Source organism: Patagioenas fasciata, chromosome 8 (assembly GCF_037038585.1).
Source record: "Patagioenas fasciata isolate bPatFas1 chromosome 8, bPatFas1.hap1, whole genome shotgun sequence".
NCBI lineage: Eukaryota > Metazoa > Chordata > Aves > Columbiformes > Columbidae > Patagioenas > Patagioenas fasciata.
This window is the reverse complement of record NC_092527.1, coordinates 21509677-21535018: the sequence shown is the minus strand read 5'-3', so window position 1 is coordinate 21535018 and position 25342 is coordinate 21509677. Positions and strand designations below refer to the sequence as shown.

At 39.9% G+C, this 25342-nt stretch overlaps 1 protein-coding gene across 1 annotated transcript; it reads left to right on the top strand.

The window, feature by feature from the left end:
* The first annotated feature begins 1822 nt into the window (after positions 1–1822).
* On the top strand, positions 1823–24802 carry HELLS (helicase, lymphoid specific). The gene is made up of 22 exons (XM_065843328.2): positions 1823–1949; positions 2032–2159; positions 3856–3978; positions 5322–5381; positions 5857–5893; positions 5984–6048; positions 6507–6548; positions 7373–7597; positions 8991–9173; positions 9437–9580; positions 10147–10343; positions 11031–11127; positions 12180–12341; positions 12833–12975; positions 14567–14705; positions 15916–15999; positions 16088–16207; positions 17978–18094; positions 19034–19193; positions 22980–23076; positions 23279–23355; positions 24268–24802. The coding sequence occupies exons 1-22, from the start codon at positions 1919–1921 to the stop codon at positions 24363–24365; spliced, it is 2529 nt and encodes an 842-aa protein (XP_065699400.1). The 5' UTR covers positions 1823–1918; the 3' UTR covers positions 24366–24802.
* The last annotated feature ends 540 nt before the right edge of the window (positions 24803–25342 follow it).

Here is a 25342-nt window from a genome sequence, read left to right as displayed (position 1 = left end):
GCTTCCCCAGGAGCTCACAGAGCCGCTCTCCCGCGGCAGGGCACAGCAGGGCGTCCCGGGCCCGGCTGGCGGGTGGGAAGGGGCGGGAGGGCTGCTGCACAACAGCACAGCCTCTGCCTGAAAGTATGAACGGCAGTTGTGATGCTGAGCTGCCTAAAGGGAGCCACGACCCCACTGCCCACCATCAAACCACCTCTCACCCCAAACAGCTACAGACACTGTGCTGGGCAGAGCAGGAAATGGCTGAAAGAAAATTGTCCGATTCAAGTGATAATCTGAGGTGAGGTGGTATATGTCTCACAATTCTAAAAATGGTTTTAATTATGCTACAAAATAATGTGTATGGATACAGGAATGAGGCAGAACATTTGCATTCTGTTATGTACTTGAGGGAGACGGTTATTTTCTTTGGATAGGAGGTATAAATTGTGCTCTGTACAATTTCTGGGCAGGACAGATCTTATGGTGTTTTTTGTTTTTGTTTTTTTTTTTTAAATAAGTAAAGGTGTTAACATTTATATCCTACCCAAAACCTTTGCAATTTCATTTTCCTGAGTGCTCTTGAAGTTCTAGTTACACCTTTGTCCCCACTTCTGTCCGCAACTGGCTTTGGGAGCCACTTGAGCCACCATCATATTAGAGCTCGGATGCATTTCAGTTGTCATCTAGGTGATTATTCTACTGTAATGATATAGCTTGGAAAGCACTTTAGGTCTCACAGAATGAAAGGTGCCTTAGAAAATAAAGGTTTTCTTTGTTTATTCACTGTGATATCTTGAGAATAGTTACAAGTGAAACAGAAGCTCAAAAAAGGCTGCATTCAATTGCCACAATGCCAATAAAATTACTTTTTTAGGGGGTTAATAACATTCCTTCCTGCTAACGTTCCATCACATTGATGCAGAACCATCTCGAGTTCGCCTCCAAACTATGCCTTGCAAAGCAGAGTCACTCTTCCATAAACCACATTACAACATCCAGAACCAGCCTCTGGGGCTTTGGGAATGAGAAGAATGCTGTCCACCTCGGTTAGTACCGGACTTGTTTGTTCTGCTGGTGCTTCCTTCCTGGCCTCCTCTCCAGACCCCATTTTAGACCCAGGAGCTCTGGCCACCATGTGCGTGGAGCGAGTTCAAAATTGCAATCCATCAGTCAGTCAGGTGCAAGAAATTACTAGCACAACAGCTTTTTATCAATCTGAGGCGAACAAGATAAGACCAAAGTTATTTTGACAGCTTGTGTTATTTAGGTGAAGCTGAAATGTTTGTGTTCTGTACACTAAAAATATTTAATACAGACGGTGTTCTGCGAAAGCGGGTTTTGCATCCAGCGCAGCTCCGATTTGTGTCGCAGCGTTCGGCTGCCCCCCCGCGGCACACCTCTGCAGTGTTCGGGTCCGCACTGACGGCGGTGATGGCCGGCCCTCCCGTGTCCGCACTCGCCCGGTGGAGGGCCGGAGCCGCGGGTAGAGGGACGCGGGGCGATAGAGCCCGGGCGGGTTCATCACACCGTGCTTGGCCCACGCCTCTGCGACGAGGGCGGTACACACCGGCCCGGCACCCCGGTTAACGGCACGGCCGAGACCGCAGAGCAAGAGACGGGCAGGCCCGCGGCCGCCCCAGAGCTGCGGCCCAAACAGCTGCCCGGGTACCGACAGCGCGGTGGGGACGGGCACGCAATGAAGCGACGCCCACATACGCGCATCACTTGCCAGAAGTCGATATGGCCTCCGGGCAGGCCCGGGATGGGGGCGGGGCGAGCGGCCTCGCGAGAGCGCCGCCACCTCTCGCGCGGCTCGGGCAGCGCGCGGTTTTTGGTCTCGCGAGGCGGGCGGTGCGCGCGGGGAAGCGGCGGAGCGCGGGAGTTCTGTGGGGCGCGCGTCCCACCGCCTCGCGTCCAACGGCCGCGCCGCGCGGCCATGCCGGCCCAGAACACGGCGAGCAGCGGCGGTAGGGCCGGGCCGGGCCGGGGCGGCGGGCGGGGCGGGGAGCAACGGGCGGGGCCCCCGGAGTGACCGTGTGCTCATTGCAGGACCGCTGGGAACCGAGATGGGGGAGCAGGCGGAGGCGGCGGTGGCGGTGATCACGCCGGCCATGCTGAAGGAAGAGCAGCAGCTGGAGGCGGCGGGGCTGGAGAAGGAGCGGCAGATGCTGGAGAAGGTGAGGGGCGGCCCGGGGGCGGCGGGCCCCGCACGGCAGCTGGGGCTGCTCCACCGAGGGGGCTCCTCCCCCGCGGGTCGGGGTGTGAGCGCCGTCAGCCCGCCCGGCCGCGGGTGCGCTGGGTGTCGTGCAGCCCCTTGCGTTTCAAAACAAACAAACGTGCTACAGTCCCAGACGTGGCTGCGATTCACAAACGCCTTTGATCATCCACGGGAGGCTTTTTTTTTGTATTAATTTTGAAGGCTAACTGTGGGCTTTTGCGGTCAGCCGGAAGCTTATTGCATTTTCTAGACATGTCAGCGTTCAAGGAGAAGATTACCTCTTTACTTTTGTCGTTCAGAGCCTAGAAATCTAAGATACCATGTCTTTAAAGTCGACTGATTTCAGGAAGAGTAGTAAATTCTTTCTTTTTTCCGATTTTCTATCTGAAATATAAATTGTAAGATTTTTTTGTTTGCGTTTTCTGTGTGTGTAGCTTAGTTTTAATTGTATTATCTCTTGACATTGCCATCGAGTGTTGATCTTTATGACCCCAGGTACTTTTCATCTGAAGGAAAACATCTGGTTTGGGAAGAGCAGAAGCAAATAAAAACAGTATGGAGAATCACAAGAAGGCAATCTTTTTTCTCAAAGAGCTTGTCAAGATAGATTTTCCTCATAAAATAATTCAGTGATAGCTACCCAATAAGAATGACATGGGGTACTGTTTGTGGAAAATAAAGGTGTGATTTCTGGGAGAGAGAAACATGCTCGCCTTCTTTCTGTGTCACAGTTTGTTCCATGATTCAGCTAATAGCCTTTTCCCCTGCCTGTTAGTCTGTTTAGTTTCAGAAGATTCCCTTGTCTTTCTGCCTTAGCATGTCCTTCCCCCAGTGTTTCTTCTGAAGGAAATGGCATAGATAAGCATCTTGTAAAGCTCTGCATCTTGCCTTTCTGGGGTTTCTCTTGGAGATGCTAATTTGTACCTTTTCACTTCTTTAGTATCTCAGTCTAACAGGCAATGTTAGATGAATGCAGAAGGATGAATGCTTTCTTTTGGGGGAGTCTCGATCTGAGTTTTAAAGAGTAATTTGCAAACGCCTCAATGCACAGCCTTGACAAATTCAACAGGAGTTGATTTTAAAGCCATGTGTAGATTTTGTAAACAAAGTGAGCGAATGTTACTCTTTTCACATTGGAAATTGACTTGGCCTTTGTAAATTAGGCATGATGATTTTGTAGCTGTCTGAAATACCTTTTTCATAATGAAAAACTGTAGCTTTGCGCAAATGGCACATGGAGGAGTCCCAACTACTACTTGGGAAACTGTGCTGAATTTTGCCAGGTAGGGTTGTGCTGTGGTTGTTGTTTTTTGTTTTGTTTTGTTTTTTTTCCCCTCTCAAATTTTGGAGACTGAAAATAAAACTCATTTTGCTCCAAATCTATAAATTGGAGTTGAGATGCCTTTGAGCCCTTGAATGCCTTGCGCTGCTGCCCTGGAAGCATGTGAGTACCAGAGCCCTGTTCACATATGCAAGTGAATGCAACCTTCAAGTACTTTAATCTCACAGCATTTCATAGGTATGTGAAGGCTATATGCTCACAAATCATAGATGCATAATGGCTGGAAGGGAAAGGCTGTGTGTATGTGTGACATTAAAAGCATTAACTCTGAACCATCCATGAATTCTTGACATCTTTTTGTGGTGTTGGCCAGGCTCGCACTTCTTGGGACAGGGAGTCAACTGAAATGCGCTATAAGAGGCTTCAACATTTGCTTGAAAAGAGCAACATCTATTCCAAATTTTTGCTAACCAAGATGGAACAGCAGCAGCTGGAGGTAGGTGTATTCTTGTCTGCAATGGGAATTCTTAAGATGGGTTGCCATCTGTTTTAGAGGTTTTTTGCCATTAAGCTGTTTGAACTGAAGTAAAAATGCTGTTAAGATTGCAATCATAACACAAAGATCTACAGGAACTACTGCCCAGGAATAAAGTGGTGCTTTACATAATATTCAGAATTTTTGTTCTATAAATTAATAGATAAATGAAACTGGAAAGAGTATGAATTATAGTGTAAAATCACAGTGCAGAGGAGGCACTGACATCTTTACAATTCTTCCCGAGTGCTAGGAAGAGAAAATCAATAATTCAAATAAGAAACAAAGTTTAAAGGAACTAGAAAACCTGGAGGGAGGATAGAAAATGCAAAAAATTGACTAGTAGGAGTTGTGCAGCCTATTTGTGTTGATTGCTGAAAGATGAGGATGAGGTTTGTCTTCAGGATGTTAATGTAGGCCTCAAACAAATTTATAAGTTACAGTGATCTGAGGCCATGCTGTTCCCAAGCAAGAACTTCCATAAAATGATCTCATGTGTTTTGTTTTGTTTTTTTAATCCCTGGGCTTCTGAGTTCATATCTAGCTTTATCTTGAATGTCTTAACTGTACGTTTATAGACAAGCTAGTCCAGGAAAGGGTTCAGGGCAACAATGTGCCTGGAAAAGTGACACTGACAAACTGCAAGACCATCCTTTCTGAAAATACTTTTATAGTTTAGCTGTCAACTTGAATTCATGGTTACTGCATTGATGGAATGCGTGTTTCAGTGTTAAGTATTGCTCCGTCTGATAAATGCCAAGGTCTCTTATCTGTTTTTCCAGGGTTCTTTTGCTTTCAGCAAGTAGAAATAGTAGATGGAATGAAAATCTTAGATTCTTCAAGATGTGAAAGCACATCTTAATTAAAGGCACTTCAGGCTACTTGTATTGCTTTCTGTTATGCAATGAACACAAGTGGTAATATGTAGAAGTTAAAGGAGAGCTGGATGCATGGAAAACTTACTGCAATAGATGTGATCTTAAGGAGTTTGCAACTGGGAATATTATTGTTGGAATCTTTCTGAATTGCTGTATTTAAGCGTTTAAAGTATTCACTGACAAGCAATTCAAAGCAGTTGCACTTTCTTGTCCAAGTTTTGCTTTTTTGTTTTAAGCTATGCCAGAATAGAGACTTCTAGTGAGACTGCAAGAACAAATAAATTCTGTAGAGTATGCAGAACTCTATGTTACTAATGTAAGTTATGCCTGTTATCACTTCTTTAATGGATAGTTCTCTTTTCTTTTGGGTGTTACTGAAATGAGATATGTGTGTATGGTGTGTGGGATTTTTATTTTTATTTTTAGGAACAGAGGAGGAAAGAGAAGTTGGAAAAAAAGAGAGAGATGATGTTAAAATCTGCCAAGGTAAGATTAACTAGCTATTTTATACAGCTTTTTGAAAAAATGTCTGACAAATTACCATGTCAATTTTGATCAAGGTAGGGAAACTGAGTAAGTTAGACTTAGCCAGCATTTGACTTGCAGGATATATCTAGTATACCATGTTTGTTTAACTGTAGTAAGCCTGTTTGAAAGCACTTAAAATTTGCATACCATGGCAAGGAGATGTTTCTGACTAATTATACTAAAGAAAATGGTTTGAATTTGTCTTGAGGTTTTTTTCTTTTAGCAATGATTACTTATTCAGCTGAGATGCTGAATAAGTATTAAAGATAGGCAGGAACTTTTTTTTTCTGTATTTTTGTAAGCTGACTAATAGTAAAAGTGTTTCAAGAAGCTTTCAAAGGCAATGGTTTGATGCTGACTACATCTCTTTATCTGTGTCATAGTAGTTAGAGATGCATAAGATAACAAATCTCTTTCTCTGTTTATTTTCTAGGGTCAAAATCCAGGTGATGGCAAAGAAGAGAAATCAGGTAATGTATTAGGGTTTGCCTTGTCAGTACTAGTGTTCTTAGTTTCTTTACTGTTTGATGTGTTGTATGAACTTGAGTGTTATCCTATAGGTGCAAAAAAGAAGAGAGGAAGAGAAGACGGGACATACAACATCTCAGAAATTATGTCCAAAGAGGTAGGCCATAACTATAAACAGGCTTGTCTGGATTTTTGTAGCACAAATTTTAACGGATGAGGCAATTGCTGTGTGATGTCTGTATTTTAGAGTAATGCTTTCTCATACTTTGCCATCAAATATTATCAACCAACAGCCAACACTGATCTTTGTGTAATGTATGACTGTCTTCCAACTAAGATCTATGCAAAAAGCAGTATTGTCAGAATGGTTAAATTCAGATGCTTTTTGTTTTAACCTCTTTGGGAGGCAAACTACATCTCTAGTTGAATTTTCATTTACCCTTTGTAATTGGAATGTATTCTCTGATGTGTGGCATTGCTTAGGGTCACTTGTATGCTTAATGATGTTATATGCAAAGCTCTCTAAATTATGTCAGGATTCTTCTCAGGAAATGCAAGTTGTAATAGCCTTTAAGGTTGAACAGCACATAAGCACAGTTTTTTCTTTGTTTCCAGGAAATTTTATCAGTGGCGAAAAAACGTAAAGTGGAAAATCAGGTATGTTGGCACATGTTATTGTAGTTTAAGTGTGTTAAGCCCAAAGGCAGGGACAGCTTTTTTATACTTAATAGCCTGTCTTTAAACGTTTCTTGTCAATAAATGTCTCTCTGCTAGCTGTTGATGTCCTGAATTAGAAGTTTAAAAAATGGTGCAAGTGAATGCACTTACATACTTATTTTCAGAAATCTGGGGTGAAATCTTCTAATTTATTTTTTGTTAAACACTGAATTTGAATGTGTTTGTACTTTATAGAATGCTTGTGGTTTCAAAAATAACAGAAAAATGAATTTATTAAGAAATATTTATGCTGGTGTAGAAGACCTTAAGACATAGTCATTTTTAAGCATTCAGGCATGGAGATAACAAGTGTGTTCTCTTTTGGTTCTGCTGTAGTTTAAAAGCTGCAAGCACAGTTAAGTATTACTTTCCAACATTCTCTAGAGTCCACTTACAGAAGGGAAATAGCTGCATTAAATGCCAGCTACAGTGGGGAAGTTTTAAGTCTGTGTGCTTTTATAGGTAGAAAATTATAAGACAAATCTCTTCAGTAGCTATCACTGCTCTCTAGTTCTAAAGGAGCAAAGAATGCATATAAGGCATCAAAATTTTGCAGTTTGACATCTAGCTACGTAGTAACATTAATCCTAAAAGCAAATTCTCCTTTTGAGTTGACAGTTATTCAAAATAACTTGTTGTCTTTGTGTCAGGGGCTGACTGACTTCACTGCACAGTAAGACTGGTGTAAATTGGGTAAAAGTAGGTCTTAGCTGGGCTTTGATGTGCATTCCACTTGTCACGTGTTCTTGGACTTCCCTCTATAGGATGAAAGCTCTTCTGACAACCTATGTCCAGAAGACCTGCAGAAAAATGGAGACTCAAACAGCGTCATTAAGGACAGATTGTGTCAAGCTGTACGACACAGTGCCAAGCAATTCCTTGATCCAGTACGGAAATTTAATGGACAACCAGTGCCTTTTCAGCAGCCAAAGATTTTTACTGGAGGTGTAATGCGGTGGTACCAAGTGGAAGGCATGGAGTGGCTCAGGGTATGGAGCAATTGTTGAAGAAATTGAATCCATCGCTGGTTGGAAACAAGAAATGGAGGGGAAGGGACACTAGAAGTTTGTGATAGTAGTTGTACAGAGAAGGTGAAAAAGAGGCAGTTCTTTATGATTTCTTATGATAGAAGGATCTGGTGTTAGGAAAATGTTGCCAAGCAGCAGATAAAAAGTTTCAGAATGGAAAGGATATTTGTGGTTTTAAACATTTTCTTTAGACTTATTGGTTGATGTTCTCCCTCTTCCCTTTCTCTATCCATTTTTTTGTTCAACTCAACTGGCTTTTCAGCCTCTCCTTATAAGTACTTTGTGAAAGCAGAAGATCTGTGCATACTACTAAGGGACAATCTTACTCTTTTTTTCCCTCAAGTACTTGAATAATTAGCCCCATAGGTGTTTAAAGACCCATTACTTTGCAGATGTGACATGAATGAAAGTTCTAACTAGTCATATTAACACAGTGTTTTTAAAATGTTTTGTCTTTAGCCTTTGAAATAAAAAATTAAAGAAATTTGCCATAAAAATTGTCCACATACATATTTAATTACCCCCCAGTTTTGCTTACAAGACAAATTAGAAGAACTTAGTTTTGTCGGGCTCTGATATTTAAAAAGTTATTTTTTGTTCTGCTACTGATCTCATTTTCCTCTTAGGTTTTTACTTTTTTTTCTTCCCCACAAGCATAAGTGTCCTGTTTTGACAAGCTTAGGCTGATAAATGAGTGCCAGTATAAACTCACTTGCTCTGTTCAGTCCTTGGGAAGCCTGTAGGGAAGACAGGACTGTTCTGGGAGGGAAAAAACAGCTTCCTTGGGCCCTCTGTTATAATAATGTTCTTTATGCATCTTTATGAATACTAGATAGAGTAGCCAAAGAACACTTTTGTGTCTGTCTTTCTGTTATTTTAAGAGAGGTTGGTCTGTCACTTGTCAGAATAGGCAATGTCTGCACAAAGAATTTTTGCTGGAGCAGCTGGCTGTGTTGGCCAGGAATTGCATCTTCTTCCTCTGGTGATGTAGTCGTGCCTATAGAAGCTATTTGAACAGATAAAAGTGGAACATCAGCAGACTTGGTCTTTTAGAAGGGATTTCCTAAGGTATGAGTAAAAATTTGGGTAGTGTGAGCTATACCTGCAGTTGAAGTGCCTTTTGATATCACACTGACTTACATTCTTTGCCTCCTAGTCAGGCACTTAATTGGCTAGAAGCACATGCACCTACATACGCTTGCCTTTATTTTTGTAATGGAGAAATATTAACTTGTCCATAATATAAAATGTGCCTAGTAGAGAGTTTCTACAGGTGTTAAATTCCAAAAGATGTCTATTGTTCTTAAAGTGTGTTGGCTATTTTGCATTTAGATTTATTTTTCTGTGTGTGCAGATGCTTTGGGAAAATGGTATCAATGGCATTTTAGCTGATGAAATGGGGTTGGGGAAGACAATCCAGTGTATTGCAACAATAGCACTGATGGTGGAGAGAGGAGTCCCTGGTCCATTCTTAGTATGTGGCCCTTTGTCTACTCTTCCAAATTGGATGTCTGAATTCAAGAGGTTTACTCCAGAGGTAATGAAGATTTTTCTTTTTATTCCTTAGGTTTAAAAGAACAAATTATTTAATTCTTACTGTTATTTTTTACCTTGAAACTTTGTCCATATAGAACATAAGAGTGATTTTAGTTGTTTATGTGGTTACCACACATTGCGCCATGGAATGCTGTGTATTTACAACTGTCTTGTAACAAAGCTAATTACCTGTACTATCTTGTGTTTAGGTTTAAATGTGCTTAGTTCACCTGACTTTTAAACTTCTTCTTTTATTGTTTTCAGATTCCACTACTGCTGTATCATGGAGCACAGCAGGAACGTCGTAAACTGGTTCGTAAAATTCACAGCCGACAAGGATCACTGCAAATCCATCCTGTGGTCGTTACTTCCTTTGAAATAGCAATGCGAGACAGAAATGCCCTGCAGGTATCTAAGTTCTCCTGAAAGCCCTAGGATGAGTGGAATGCCTCATCACTAGTAGCAATGTTTTTAAATATAGTGAAAAAACACCACATGCTTGCCTGTATGAGTGTCTTAGTGTAGCATTTATATTGGCATTCACTTCTGTTTCCTTGGTAGCGGTGGCTCTGGAATTCTATGCTTAAGAAGTTCTTGAAATTATCAAAAAAATGAAGTAAGCAGACAGTTACAGCATAGTGCTCTTTTCATTGTGCTCTCTGTAGGTGATGATGGGGGAAGGCTTAGAGTAAAAGCTATACTTAGTGTATAAGTATCACGGTTAACAGCAGAATGGTTGTTTCAGTAAGATGAGTTTCTTGTAGAAGTTTTGTTGTTATCACCTAAGCTTTCTAAATGGAGTTACCGTGGAGCAGATGTATGGCATTAACCGTTTGGACCGTCTAGTGAGAAACAGCAGTAAACAGAATCTTTTTAACGGGCAGTATCAGTCTTGTTAGTGCTTCTTGTTTCATCTGGCCCATGTTTTGATGGAGTAAACCTAAGATGTACTGAAACGCCCTTTCTTTTTGTAGAACTGCTTCTGGAAATACCTGGTAGTAGATGAAGGTCACAGGATTAAAAATATGAACTGCCGCCTTATCAGAGAATTGAAACGATTTAATGCCGAAAATAAACTCCTGTTGACTGGTACTCCCCTGCAAAACAACTTGGCAGAGCTTTGGTCGTTGCTTAACTTCCTGTTGCCAGATGTGTTTGATGATTTGAAAAGGTAGGTTGTAACCTGATGGTGAAAACTATTCCCCTTTGTTCTGTTTGGGCATTATTGTGGCTCTTTAATAATTAAACTTGTATCATCATGTGAAGACCTATTTTATGGTGCAGTTGTAGTTTGATATGATTATTTGATGGTAAAGGCTTTGAAATGTGTCTTCCCTTCACACGTAGTTGTTTCAGAAAGGAAGGAAATAATTGTCAGCTGTATGGATAGTGGAAGCTCAACTCTGAGCTCAGGCATGAGCATTTGTGGGGAGAGATGTTTGTCTAATCTTAAATGCCTGGTGCTGCTTGAGATTCTCTGAGGTGCTGGAGAAAGTTGTGTGAGGCTGACAGACGAGGGAGACAGATCCTTTTCTGAAGCAGTAGATGGTCAGGTGGAAGAGTGTTGCCAAAACAGTCTTTAGCTTAATTTTGGAAAAATATACAGACTAAATTGAGTATAATAAATCATAGCGAATATTCTAACTAATACGGGTGTTTTTACCAATCACTTAAAACCTCAAACATCTGAATTAAACGGTATATTTCAGAAATACCTCCTGTTCGTCCTGTATTAATGAAGCATATTAGTGCTTTGATATTCTTAAATCTCAGGATAAGAGAAGAATAGTATACTTAAATAAGGAAGAATAACAGCTATGAAGTAAGCTATTCCTTTTTTCTTGCTTTGTTTTTATAGCTTTGAATCCTGGTTTGATATCACCAGCATTACCGAAACTGCTGAAGATATTATTGCTAAAGAAAGGGAGCAAAACATCTTGCATATGCTACATCAGGTTTTTTCTTATTTTTTGTATTTTTTTCATCATTTATTTCTAATATTGACCATTATTATGAAGTGTCTCAAAATCTTGTTTGTGGGGCTGAATGTTGGGCCTGAGGCTTTTGTTCTGGCACTTCTGGACTTCCTTAGACCTGTGGGCTTTTTTTCAATCTCTCCAGCGCTTATAAATGTTGAAAGGAACAATATTCCTCTTTGATAATGACTCTTTTTTTTATTCTTGGAACTGAATTTAGTTTAGTCAAACTTAATTGAAGTTAATTGAAGCTTGGTTCTCTTTGCCAAAAGATTCAATGGATATATTTATTTTGCTGAAAGATAACTTTGAGGCAAATTATGTAACTTTTAGGTGCTGAACAGAATACCTTTTGACAAACTAGTTGTATAATGTGCTTGTCTTCAAAACCAAACTAACACTGAAAACCCTTTTTTTAAGGGGGGCAGGGTGGAAGTAAATGCTTACAGACCTATAACTTTCTTGTGGTAAGCTGATGGTGAGAGACACCATTTATATCGTCCAGATATAGTTGTCAGTTACAATTTATTATTTATTTCAGTTAAAGGTATGGGCTTTCCTAGAAAAACTTAAGAAATATAACCAAAAAGAGAGCTGTTTCATTAAAAAATTACTTTCGGTTAATGAAAATTATTTAAAGTCTGTAGTGTAGTTACTACTGCACCCTTATTAAAGACTTCAAAATCTTTAAAATGTCAATGGATATGTGAACACATGCATTACCCACATATGCATAAAGGTTTTGGAGTGGGCATCTGTATTAAAAAATGAAATATGAAAGTCTGGAAGTTAATTTTTTTCAAATGACAAAATAGACCTGTTTGTGTGTTGTGGGTGGTTTTTTGTTCTGGTTTGTGGGTTGTGTTTTGTTGTTTTTTGTGGGATTTTTTTGTCATCATAGTTTGTTTGTTTGTGGGGTTTTTTTGGTTTTTGTTCATTTGGTTTTGTTTGTTGGAGGTTTTTAGTGTTTTTTTTTAATTTGCCATATTGAGAGCTTTGAATAATTCTTATACATCTGCTCAACATTTCAGATTCTGACACCTTTCTTACTGAGAAGACTGAAATCCGATGTTGCTCTTGAGGTTCCGCCTAAACGAGAAGTTGTGGTATATGCACCACTGGCAAAGAAACAAGAAACTTTCTATACTGCCATTGTAAATCGCACCATTAGGAAACTCTTTGGAAATAATGAGGTATCTACTGACATGCATATTAGAAATGTGCTTGCTATTAATGGCAAAAACACATTGCAATTGCTTCATTAGCATTTTAACTAAACCCACTTTTTGCTTAAAGTTTTAGTCTGATCCTTTTGTTTTCTGTTTCAATGGCAGTCACTGTGGCCTCAGCACAGAGATGATGTGACTGTAAATATATTCTTGGTTAATTGTAGGTTGGGTGAAAAAGAAGACAGTTTTCATAGAGGTGACAGTTTCTGCTGTAAAATCAGCAAGGTACTTATGCGGCTTTTGAAAGTCAAGCATAAATTGTCAAGATCTGCTATTACATACCTTTAAAATTTGGGCTGCATTTTGTACTTAGCAAAATTTACAGCTGCTGAGTCTAAGCAATGCATGACGCATATCACTGAGACCTCTTTTCAGTATTCAGAATTCTTGGGTCATCATAGACCTTTGAATCCAAAGCTGTCCGCTGTTGATGGCAACATTATCATTTTCCACAGGAAGAAGTAGTTGAGTTGAGTCCTTCAGGCCGACCAAAACGCCGTAGACAGAAACTGGTTAATTATTGTGAAGAACATATTGGTTCGCCTGATGACTTGGAAAAACTGATCAGCAAAATGCAAGAGGAAACAGAAAAAGAGAGGTGCCTACCCTAAAAGATTCTTTTTTTATTGTACTAAATACCTCCCTCTTAGTTTACTTCTAGAGGTTTGCTTATTTGAATTGATCAAGAATGGCAATTTGTAATTCATTATCTCCGTAGCTTTGTTCCTTTGCTTTTACCTAATAGTCGCTAGGCAATGATACCAGTGATTAGGTTGTACTGTCACCTACTGACTCATTAGTGTTATAGTTAACTACAAGACATTTACTCCTACTTGCTACAGACCTCTTAGACCCCTGGCTTTTGCAGGATCTAGCAATAAAATTGCTTCTTGAGTCCCTATTTCCATTAGCCACAGTCTTAAACGTGTCCTGTGGCAATAGTGCTGTTGATAATCCATAAAGATCTGAAATGTCCTTGTGTGAAATAGAATTCCTTTGGGTTGTTGAAACATTTTGGTAGTGAAGAACTGTGGTTTCACCAAAGTCTCAAGGTCTAAGATGGTGTTGGGTGTCAGCCAGAGAAGAACTGCTTCATCTTAGTTATTTGGTACTTGAAATGTCATTGTAATTGCTTAGGTCCTGGCTGCAGCTAGCAGTGAGGACAAAGAGTAGAAGAGCTTGGTTTATGGCTCGGTTTTGCAGGCTTTGCAAGGTTCAGGTGAACCTTTTGTCTCCAGTATCTATTACATTCACAGGTATATCTTTCATTGGCTCAAGGGCCAAACAAGGGGTAGTGCTGGTGTGCTAACTGCAGTTAACTCCTAGGTTTTTGTGAAATTACTCATGAATACTTGAAGTTTGGGCTCAAGACTGGAGAAAAGAGAGGAGCCGTTTCCTTGTCAAATTTTGTAAAACACATAGGCTTAAGCTGAGGCTTGGCCAGCACAGTTACTGCTGTTTTGGTGGCACCAGGTATATGTCACTTTCTGGTGATTAAGGTCAGAGTTGAGGTTCAGGACTGAGGGAACTGAAGAATCATGTTCATTCCTGGGTTTGACAAGGTCTGTTGGTGACTCCAAAGTGGCTGGAAGTCCCTTGGGCATTGGGAAAACCAAGTTGATCTTCAGGGTTGAAATGTATTTACTTTGCTAGATTTTTGCTGTAGTCCAGTGTACTTTGGAAGAATAGACATTCGTTTGTATTAGTTTTATTGGTATGCATGGATGCCTTATGTTGGAGATGGTACTTGGATGTGGAAGAGCTAACTAGCTGTATTTGCTGTGAATCCTGCAATGTGTATATGTAGGTGAAATAAGATAGGCTGAGAGCTGATTTTGGAATAGCTTACATTTTATTCTGCAGAAGATCTGACCATTTGTTGTATCTGTTGCCCTTTCTGCTGGGTGACTTGCACAAGTCGTTTTTTCTGCTTCTGATTACTACTGACTGCCCTTCTGTGTTTTAAACCAATAATGGCAAACCTTTGTGCCTTTAATGCCAAGTGTGGCACTGAAAGAAACTTCATTGGTTAATAGCTTAACTAACTATGAGGGATTTTGAGGACATTTGATAAAGCGTGTGAATCCTTTGCTTGATTTTGGTTTTATTGTTTTTTTTTTTTCTCTTCAGTATCTGTAGCATAATAAGGTGACACTTTCTGTGCTAATACAATGATGTATCTTTTCAAGGCCTGTGGTAGAAGTGAGCATGCCCGTGGATTCAGAGGTGAACCTGAAACTGCAGAATATTATGATGTTACTGAGGAAATGTTGTAATCACCCCTATCTTATTGAATACCCATTGGACCCTGCCACACAACAATTCAAGGTACATATTTTAAAAGGGTTACAAGAAAAATCATTCCAGGCACTAAAAAGCAATAGACTGTGAGCTCACAGCAGTAAGGAATGATCTTTTCAAGGTATTTGGCATATGCCTCCCTGTTGAGTTCCAGCAGTGGGACAGAATCATTATTTGAAGCTTCCTGCAGCAGCAGTTGCAGAGACCAGCTCAGCCTCTGCCCATTTAGCCTTTGCATAGTGATGCTCTGGTGTTTTTCCTTATGGCAGCGCTCATCTGCTGGGAGAAAGTTATTGAACTCAGACAGTAGCTGGGTTCCATTGACTCAAGGTGTCTTAGGATCTACCTCAAGCCATCTGCTCAGCTAGTAGTTTAATCTACACAAAGCAGTTGGTAATGTAGGAAAGTATGAAGTAATTTGAATTGAAAGAATCTTGAACAACTACAAGTTGCTTGCACATTTTAAATGTAGGTTTGTGGGCATGTATAGTCATGCATCCTGTTCAGTGAGTGATAACAGATTCAGGTGCACTCAGGAACAAGCTGTTGAAGTTTATCAGTGTAAAGTCAGTGCATAAAAAGCAGATAGCACGGTCTGGATGAAATTAGGGGAAATTAGTTGATGTGTAGAAAGTGAAGGCTGTTTAAAAGTTGACCACTTGCAGGAGCTTGTACCTACTCATGAAAATGGATTAGGAATTACCAAGGTGGCTGCTGCATGGCTCAGACCTGAGAAATTTATATATCCTTGTTCCTGGCCCATAGCAAGAATTAGATGTAGCAAACTCTTCAACAAAAGAGGAGTCTAAGGTAGCAGTCTCAAAACCTGTTTTGTCAACTTTTGTCACTTGGCTGGTGTGTAGTTCCTTGTTCAGCAGTTCTTCCTTATATCCAGTGGGTGGAAGCCTTGTGCCCTAATTACATGCTGGGAAAGAAACAACAGCACTTTTCCGTGTCAAAAAATTAAAATAATAAGGGTTTCTACTAATGAGTTTTTTAAAAAATGATTTGAGTGTATGAAATGGTGGGTTTTGATTTAATTTCATCATGACATAACTGATTCAACGTAGTTTGCTGAAATCAGTGTTGCTTCCAATCTAAGAGCTTTTAGTGAAATAGATGATACAAGCTTGTTTCTGTGAGAAGCTTTAAGACATCTTTTGTTGGTGCTTCTGAGTTGAGGAAACCTTTGGTATCCTTCCTTCCTAATACATGATCCCTCTTCCCCTGTTGCAAGGTTGATGAAGATCTAGTAAAGAACTCAGGCAAGTTTCTACTCTTGGACCGAATGCTTCCAGAACTGAAGAAGAGAGGACATAAGGTAAAGCTAATGAGTAGAAGGAGAAGGTGGGCATAGCTGTCTCCCTATGACCAAAAAATTGGACTAAGGAATCTTCCTTGTTTTGTAGGTTGTCTTGTTCTCACAAATGACTATGATGCTTGACATTTTGATGGATTACTGCTATCTGAGAAACTTCAAATTTAGTCGATTGGATGGCTCTATGTCCTACTCAGAGAGAGAAGAAAATGTAAGTAGATGTACACACCCTTTGAGCCTGTTAACAACTTTGCTTCTTCCTGTGACACTGGGGTACAATTTTGCACAGTATTTAGCCTTTAATAGGCAAAAGACATCTTTGTTGAAAACTAACATCCTTGCCGCTGCTTTAATATCTGCAACTCAGATATACTGCAGCAATGAAACATGTCTTGAACCACTATCTTGGGGTATGCCTAGAATGATGGGTGCTCATGCACTCTGTTACCCAGATGTGAAGTATGTAATACATCTAGATTGTGGCAGATCCTAATGCCAGTTTTATCCCTGCACGTATTGTTGCCTAGCATCCAGGATGTGATGGCAGCATTTATGCGAGCGTACTGTGAGTCTAATGCCAAATGATGTGGATTTCCAGGAAATGGAGTTTTGTACTTAGTGGGACACCTGTAACTTCAGCCTAAAATTGCATGTGAATTAATTCCAGCATAATCTGTTAGTTTTGTATATTTGTAATGGTTGCAAGTAACCACAGAATACCTTACTATTAAGGCATATTTTTATCACAAAGAGCAGCCGTGCAGGGTGGTTCTGGAAATGCTCTGAGGGTTTCCAGGGATGTAAAAGAGCAATGCATACATGGAAGAAGTACTCAGGATGTATCTCAGGAATGCGCTGCAATTGCCATCTGGTCTCTAAAGTATGCAGTGGTGTTTATGAAGATACAGAAAAAGGGCAGATGACACATCATCTAGCTCAAATTGTGCTTCTCTGTGCCACTGTGTGGCTGAGGAAAACCAAGCCCCTGAACACTTAGGTTTCTACTGTTAGAGCTGATTCTTAAAGAGGAAGGATAATTAGCAGCATGTTAGTAAGCTATAGTGACTTTCGTTAAGCTGGTTAAAATTTTGTACTGCTGGGTTGTGGTGATTTTTAGGAGTTGATTGTGTGCCTGCCACAGTGTTGTATCGCTGGAGGATGAGAGAGATCCTCAGGTCACCAGTCTAAGTTCCTTAGAGCTCTTCCCAGGGCCATGATTTGCTGCTGGTGCTTCAGATGCTGATGTCCAGGAGAGCCCAGAGGATATGGGGCTTTTAGAGAGCTTGGGTAGCTGCTTCCACCTGGCAGTGAGGTGATGGTTTCTTTTTCTCTGCTGTGATCAAAGTCCTGAAAACTACTGTACTCTTTTCAGTTTACTATCAGTATGTGGGTGGCCAAACTAAGTAGAATAGGTTTTGAGTGGTATTGCAGACCTGGTAGGAGCTGTACTGACACCTGGAAACATCTTGCAGTGAAGGTAGGCTGGATGCTGAGTAGGAGGCCAGAAGGTTACTCTTACTTTTGAAGTAAGAGGGGGAGACATACAGGGTGGCTGGAAGTAGCAGTAAAGTTGGCATCAGTATTTTAGGTCATTGCTTGTGTGGAGGAGTAGATGTGTTTTTAGGCTCTGCCAACTCAGACTGTGTTAACCTTGCTCATCACTGAATGGTAGGTTATGTGGAGGTGAATGTGATTTGGACCATACCTCCCTGTAGTCATCTCTACTCTTTGTGTTAGACAGCTCATTGGAATAGGCAGCTCATTGGAATAATCAGATAAGAAAATACAGTTACTTCACTTCTTGATCTTGGCCTTTCCCAAACACATGCAATGTTTCTTAAAGCCTTAGTTTGGCTTCTGACAGTGTGTGTGGTATTTTATATGTGTTCTTATTTTTAAACACAGATCTCACAAAATAAAACATTTAGCTACCTTATGGTTGATCCATTTGCTGTTTTTTAATATGTGAATTCTCTTCCAGATGCATCAATTTAATACTGACCCTGAAGTCTTCTTGTTCTTAGTGAGTACAAGAGCTGGAGGCTTGGGCATTAATTTGACTGCGGCAGACACAGTTATCATATATGATAGTGACTGGGTAAGTTGAGACTGTTGACCTAATGCTGTGTGTCATAAAATGCTTTCTCTATTTCTGCTTTTGATAATCATTTACTAACCCATTATGGTATAGACCACTTCTGTAACTTTAATGAGGCATTACATTAAGATAATAATGTTTGCAAATGTATTATATATGAAATATGTAGCCTCATTTGAAAAGTCTTAGCTTATTGAATGCAGCGTTAGAGTTGGTTTCTAAAACTAGCCTGTTTGCTCCTGAGTTATACCAAAAGTGGGAGTGTTTTTTCTGTTACTGTTGAAAATCTATTTCCTTCTTTTGATTTGTTATTTAAGTTTTAATGTAGCTAGACCTTCTACAGCTTCCCTGTTTCCAACAGCTGTCATGTTAGTAGCAGTCCCTTGAATTTTGTCCTGTGAATTGCCACATGTGTTTTAGCTAGCTAGGATTCTGCTGCTCCTGTGAGGCTGGAGGCTGGGAAAAAGGGAGGTAAGGTATGGAAGGAAATGACTGAGGACCTCTGCATCTTCACTTTGTTTTAATAGACAGCTCTGCTGTTTGCACAACTGTTCAACTTCAGAAGAGCTAAAGCAGCTTCCGAAATGCCTGAAAACTTTTAAAATCCCTTGTCTTATCCTCCAACAAAATCCCCCACAAACCTATGATTAACACCCTCAGCTAAACTGGTGCTACAAAGCACGTCCATCTGTTGAAAAGTGCAGCACATAGTGCAGAAGCAGTCTGAGCTAGCTGGGTTACGCTGGCTGTGCAGCTGCAGCGGCAGAGCTTGTAATGGATGAGTTTAAGAGTAAAGAGATATGAGTTCTGTTTTACCTTTGGGCTGCCCTGCTCAGTGCTTCCGCTCTGACTCTCAGAGCTCGCTGTTGAAAATGCAGCCTGTGGTATGTCTCTTAAAAGGCTTACTGGTGCAGCTAACTTGTTTTGTTATCTGCTCAGAACCCCCAGTCGGACTTGCAGGCCCAAGACAGGTGTCACAGAATTGGCCAGACAAAGCCGGTGGTTGTTTATCGTCTTGTGACTGCAAATACAATTGACCAGAAGATTGTGGAGAGAGCTGCTGCCAAGAGAAAGCTGGAGAAGCTGATTATCCACAAAAGTTAGTATCTTTCTCTTATGCCTTCCTGTAAGCACGTGTTGCTTCTTTAAATCTTGAGAGAACTCTTTGCCACTCTGTGAATGCTTCATCTTCCCAACAAGTGGCTGTATAGTATTATTTTTCAAAATGCATTCTTAGACAGGTTGTAGATAACTTCTGCAGCAAAATAAAGGAAAGCACTTCTAGTACTTCTGGAATCACCATGATATATGACTTACCTTTAGTAGTAGGTAACAAAAAGAAGAGGGGTGATGGGACAGTGAGTCTACCTGAAAGAAATATCAGTGAAGACAGTCAATAAGAGAGTAGAGCTCTAGGTTTGTTGGCAGCTTGTCAGCAAGATGATAGTTTGTTTGACCCAAATGTTTTTGGTCTTCTAGCATAAAAAATGCTTAGGGAGTAGATGAAAAGTCTGAGTTGATTATCTTTTTAAAATCAAATTAAATGGACCAGAATATAAGTGGAAAAATGCATTAGAAGATTTGTACTGCTTGGAGTTTAACTTCTTCATTTGGAGCAATATGCCTACCTGATGACATCTAGAGCAGTGTTTCATGATGTTAATTTTAGCAATAGATTTTTCCAGTTGCAGTGTCAAACATGCTTGAGTAGGGAGTGTTCCTGTTAAAACTGGTAAAATGAATAGAGACTATAGATTGTTGGTTTGTGCTGGGGTTCCTATTTAACTTCGTTGCATTTGCAAATCCTAGAGCTTTAAAATCACTGTAAAAAATTTCAGCATCCTGTTTGCATCTGTCCTTCTGAATTTAAGAACAGTATGTTGTAAGCACAGTAGAACAGTCCTGTTTTAACAATTAACCAGCGCTGAACAGAACAATAGTCCTTGATTTTACATGCACAACAATGGTGATTCTTGCTATGTTCTTGATTATATAGCTGGTCATACTCAAAAGTCTTAAGAAAATTATTGGGTTGAAGTGTCTCTTTTGGGGGTAAATTTTCTTATTTGGGTCCTATAAGAAATCCTGCTTTGCTTCTGTAGCTTATTCTGGTTGTGATATTTGGACAGTAGCTCCCTATAGCATTTTCTGAACACTAAGATCACTTGAAAAATACAATTCTTGTAACTTGGTGTGGCATTCTGACAATAATTAGCCTTATATTAAACTTTGAAGGAGCCTAAAAATATCTCGTATCTTAACAGAGGGGGGAACCCAAACATTTTCATGGGGGTGTAAACAGACAGAAAGGCCAGAGCTCTAACTGTCTACTGCACCATGCAGTGCTTGTCAAGCCTAAGCTGTGGTTTGCCCCTGGTTCTGGATGATGTTAGCTAATCTTTCTTAGATGCTTCCTTTATCCTAGCTGTACCACTGCTGTCTTGGTGTGATTGCCAGGTCTGCTGGTCTGTGTAGGCATGTTAATGACCAAGTTAATAAAAAAATATATTTTGTCTTACTTATGGTTCAACCTGAAGTTAAAGCCAAACTGGTAGAATGCACAAAACAGAAGGGACTTTAGTAGTATATGACTGCCATATACTAAAGTAGCAATGGGAAGCGGTGTCTAGTTGTACTGGAAGGAAGCTAAGTGTCAAGTTGGGTCATGCCTTCAGTTTTGCGTAGAGTATTTATCTTGGTAACTATTGGTGAATCATGCCTAAATCTGGCAGCTTAGGTAGGGCTGTCCCCTTCAGGAACCTTTGGTGCAATTGTGTAAAACATAAAGGTGATGTAATGGATCCTGTTATTTTGAATTTCTAAAAAGTGTTGGCACTTTGGAGGAGTGAATGAGGAAGGGATATCACAAAGCTTACTTAAGTCAGGCCTTTCAATTGTGTCTAACCATGTAGGATGTATACAATACAAGTACTAGAGCTTAAGAACTGGAACTTGTTGCCAAACAGAATGCTTTTTGTGCCTTAGTACCAGGTTACTCTTTCCATCTTGTGCTTCTGTTTGATTGAAGAAAGTTTCCTAGGAAACTGTATGAGAACCAGCATGATTTTAGTTAAATGAGTAGATGTCAGACTAAGAGGAAGTGATGGACAGAAACTTCTATTTGAAGTGTTAAGTGCTTGATAGGGTCATGTTTATTGTTCTTCGTGTTGCTAATATTGCAACCCAAGACCTGTACAGCACTATTTGAATGTCATATAGTTTGTCAAACTCTGAAAACTCAAAGGGAGAGGCTGCATCACTAATAGTGCGTGACAGGACCTGGATCCTTGTATCACAGCAGATGTTGATGGGGAGGGAGAATCCCATAGCTCAGACCCCTCTGGAACTTGCATTTTATTTGCACTTTGCAGAGAAACTGCGAGTCCTTGCAGGGAGATGGGAAAAGGTGTGGGGAAGACAAGGTATAGGAAAGCAGAGCAGTGATTGTGATGAAAAGGATTGATAAAAACTTAATAAAATGGGTACGTGTGTTGATAAAAAAGTGAGGAAACTTGGCACAGAACAGTAAGTAAGCCTTGCCTGTTGTCTTGAAATGAGCAAGACTGAGCTTGACTTCATCCGTGCTCAGCTTCAGTTAAGTAATAATCTTGTATAAGTTTTTTGGATATTTGGGCTGATATCCAGATTTGTGCGTAGATAGGCGTTAGCATAGTCTCCTCAAGAAACCAACCCGTATCCAGTGTTGTTGTGGTTTAACCTGAGCTATCAGTACAACCATGATAGCTGCTCGCTCACTCCCCCCACCCTGAATAGGAGGGAGAATCGAAAGGGAAGGGAGAAACTCAAGGATGGAGGTAGATACAGTTAAATAAAATAAAAAAAATAAAACTAATATACTACTACAACTAATAATATATATAAAATGGAAAACAGAATATAAAATACAAGATACTCGGTGCAATTCTTCACAAAGCAGCACCCTGGTCCCAAGCAGCTGACCCCAGAGAGAGAAGAGAGAAAAAAGCAGAAAGGCCCAGAGGCCTCTGCAAAATGGCAGGATGGCAAAAGGCCCAACTGAAGAAACTCCCGAACAGGTCTCCATCTTGGCTCTGAAAAAGAGTGAAGAGCTAGCTGGAAGATCCTGACTCTTGTTAAATATGAAGCATGACTCTAATGGCATGAAATATTGTCAGTCAAGCTCGGCCCCATCTATGCCCCCTTACCAGCCACCTCACACCTGTGGGCAGAACACTCAGAATGTCCTTGGCTCTCAGACCAGAACAATTAAAAACATTAACTCTGTCCTGGGCTGTTACCTTCTTGTTTTCAGACTAAGTCCAAACAATCACTGTGTTAGCTATGGAAAAGAAAGGTTTCTAACTGCATGAAGAAAATTGACTCGTTTTCAGTCAAACCAGCACACATGTATTATTTTGTCATGTCTGTCTAGTTTATTAAACTGAGGGTTGTTCTCTCTGCAGACCACTTATCTTTCACATATTTCTTATCTTGTGGTTAATACGGCTTACTTTGTTTCAACCAGCTTACAATACAAAGGGAACAAACTTCAGCATCTGCCATGTAACTTTATTTACAATATTTTTACTGTAAGTAGAACTAATGGCTCTTCTGCTCTGTGTGTGCGTGTGTGCATGTTGAATTGGTGTTTCTATCAGTTCTTCTGCATACTACAGCTAGAAGGTGAAAGGCCTGCATGTAAACTCTTCATGTACCTCTGACTTTTTTTCACCAGTTGGGCTGTTAGTGTAAGCTGTATTTAGCTGAGGGCTAGAACCATGAAACATAGCATTAACTTTGACGTGTAAGAGTCATTTCTTCGTTATGTGCATCCAGCATTGATTTAACAATTTACACAATTTGTTGCTGTCTCTGTGGACTTTCTTAAAATTTTTCCTCTCTACAGATCAGTTTAAAGGTGGCAAATCTGGTTTAGCACAATCAAAGAGCTGCCTGGACCCTCAGGAATTAATAGAATTACTGAAATCCAGAGACTATGAGAGGTATGCAGATTTCATATTTTTCTTGGATCATGGGTTTGTAACTTGCAGCTGTTAATAACTCTCTTGTCTTATGAAGTGGTATGTGGCCCTTCAGAGTGGAAAAATGTCCTAGAGATTCCGCTTTGTGGGAAAAATGACTTCTATGTAATACTAACTGTAACATGCTTTTATCTGTATTGAGAGATTATTTCTTCCTCAACAGGGAGGTTAAAGGATCTAAAGAAAAAGTAATCAGTGATAAGGATTTAGAGTTACTGTTGGATAGAAGTGATCTTATTGGTAAGTCATAGTTTTAATCTCTTTGTTTTTCATGTTCATATTTTGTAAGGGACTAAATATGTAGAAACTTGCCACAGCTTCACTCTCCTACAGCTGGGTTGTACCTCTGAAGAAGGACCCTTTGGCCCTTTTGCTGATATTTTCAATAGAATTTGCTGAAGAAGAGATAACAGAACTTAACCAAAAGTATTCCAGAAAATCACATTTACGCATAGTACCCTGAGCATACTGTGATCAGAAGCATAGATTAGGAGGTGTTCTGCACAGCAACTCTCCCTCTAAATTTCTGTAATCAATCAAAGTCAGAAAATATTTATTTTAGCAAACTTATTTGAGAACCTAACTCAAAATATAGTTGTAATTTTTTTTTTGGGAAAAAAAAAATCGAGATTGTCAGAGTTACTGGCTTGTCAGTGGATCAAATATTTAAAGAAAAACCCATACAATTTTTGAGGTTGTCTGCAAATTTTAGTGCTTGGTCAGGCCAACATATAAAAAAAAACTTTTTTGAGAAAGGAAAAAATTCTTGTTCAATTCATCTAAACAGTAGATGTAGAATGCTTTGTTTCCTTCAGCATCTTTAGGAGAGATAAGACTCAAATCATAGATACTGAAAAAATCAGTCATTACAGAATTTAAAAGCAAAAATGACAGCTAGCTTTAATTGAGTGTGATATGTATACTTTGAGTAAAATAACTTTGCCTTAGGAGAACTGTTGCTATCCTTGATTTTTTTTCCTAGATTATCTAAATAAATTGTTTATAAAAACTGCTTATTTCCATTAACTGACTGCTAATACAGAAAATTATTCTTGATGCACTGATATTTAATACAGGTGACTGCAGACTGCAAGAGTAAGGTTGCAGACACTTCACCTGTTTTTGTTGATCTTTATTTTGTTTTAATCCTAGATCAAATGAAGACCTCGGAAAAGATGAAAAAGGAAAAAATGGGTGTCTTCAAGATCTTAGAAGAATCATCAGATTCCAATGCAGAATGCGTGTTCTAATGTGCAAAGTGGCCTGTAGTCTTACACGGCAAACATAACTGACATCAGATCTTCCAGAGGTGTCACTTAAATATACTGATCTTTTCTTTAAGGCCTTGTTCAAATCCCTTGTGTTTTTCCAGTTAATTTTAACATGTTCTACAGTATAATGCAGGTGATAGTATCATGTTGTAGCTTTGGTAGGCTCTTGTAAAGAATTCAGAAAACAAGCATGTTTCACATTTGCAGCTAGCTCTTGTGATCGATCAGTGGTAAAAACTGGCAGATTGGTGTAAAAAATCTTCCTGTGGAAGTACTAAAACACTTTTTATATGGTGTCAATTGTAGGTTTATTTGGAAGGAAGTGAACATGTGCCTTTTTTACAGCCAATTGTGTAGCTTCTGGTTTTGATTTCTGCAAGTTATTTTGATTAAATAAATGTCTGGTTTGTCCTAAAGGTGTACGGTTTTTAGCATAGCTTCTGAAACAAGCATAGCTTATGTTATGTCCATTAATTGACTCTTTCTCTACTCATTTAGCACATTAGCCAATCAAACAGATTAAAAAAACAACACTACCGAAATAAACAACAACAAAACCCACACACACACAAACAAACAAAAATCCCACAACAAAAACCAGCAGCTTGAACGAGCCTAAAAACATGTAAATTTTTCTGCATTGACTGGCTTGTCAGCTTGCACAGCCAGGGTATCTGTTTGACGCACGCAGGGGGAGCTAAATGTACTGGAAGGGGAAAGTGCAGAATGTCAGGGGGTGTGGGATGAGTGAGGAGTGAGGTCTTTCTGGGAAGGGCGGGTTTGAGACTACCATGGGGCAGAAAAGACAGGTAAAGGTTATTAGTTGCATAGCCTCTCAGAGCCAGCTGTAAGCAATAGTTTTGAACTCGGGCATCAGGTAGCTTTTAAACTTTTTAAGTTCTGGTTTTTGAAAATGTCACCTAGGTGTAATTAGAAACTGCAGTCAGGGAATTTCA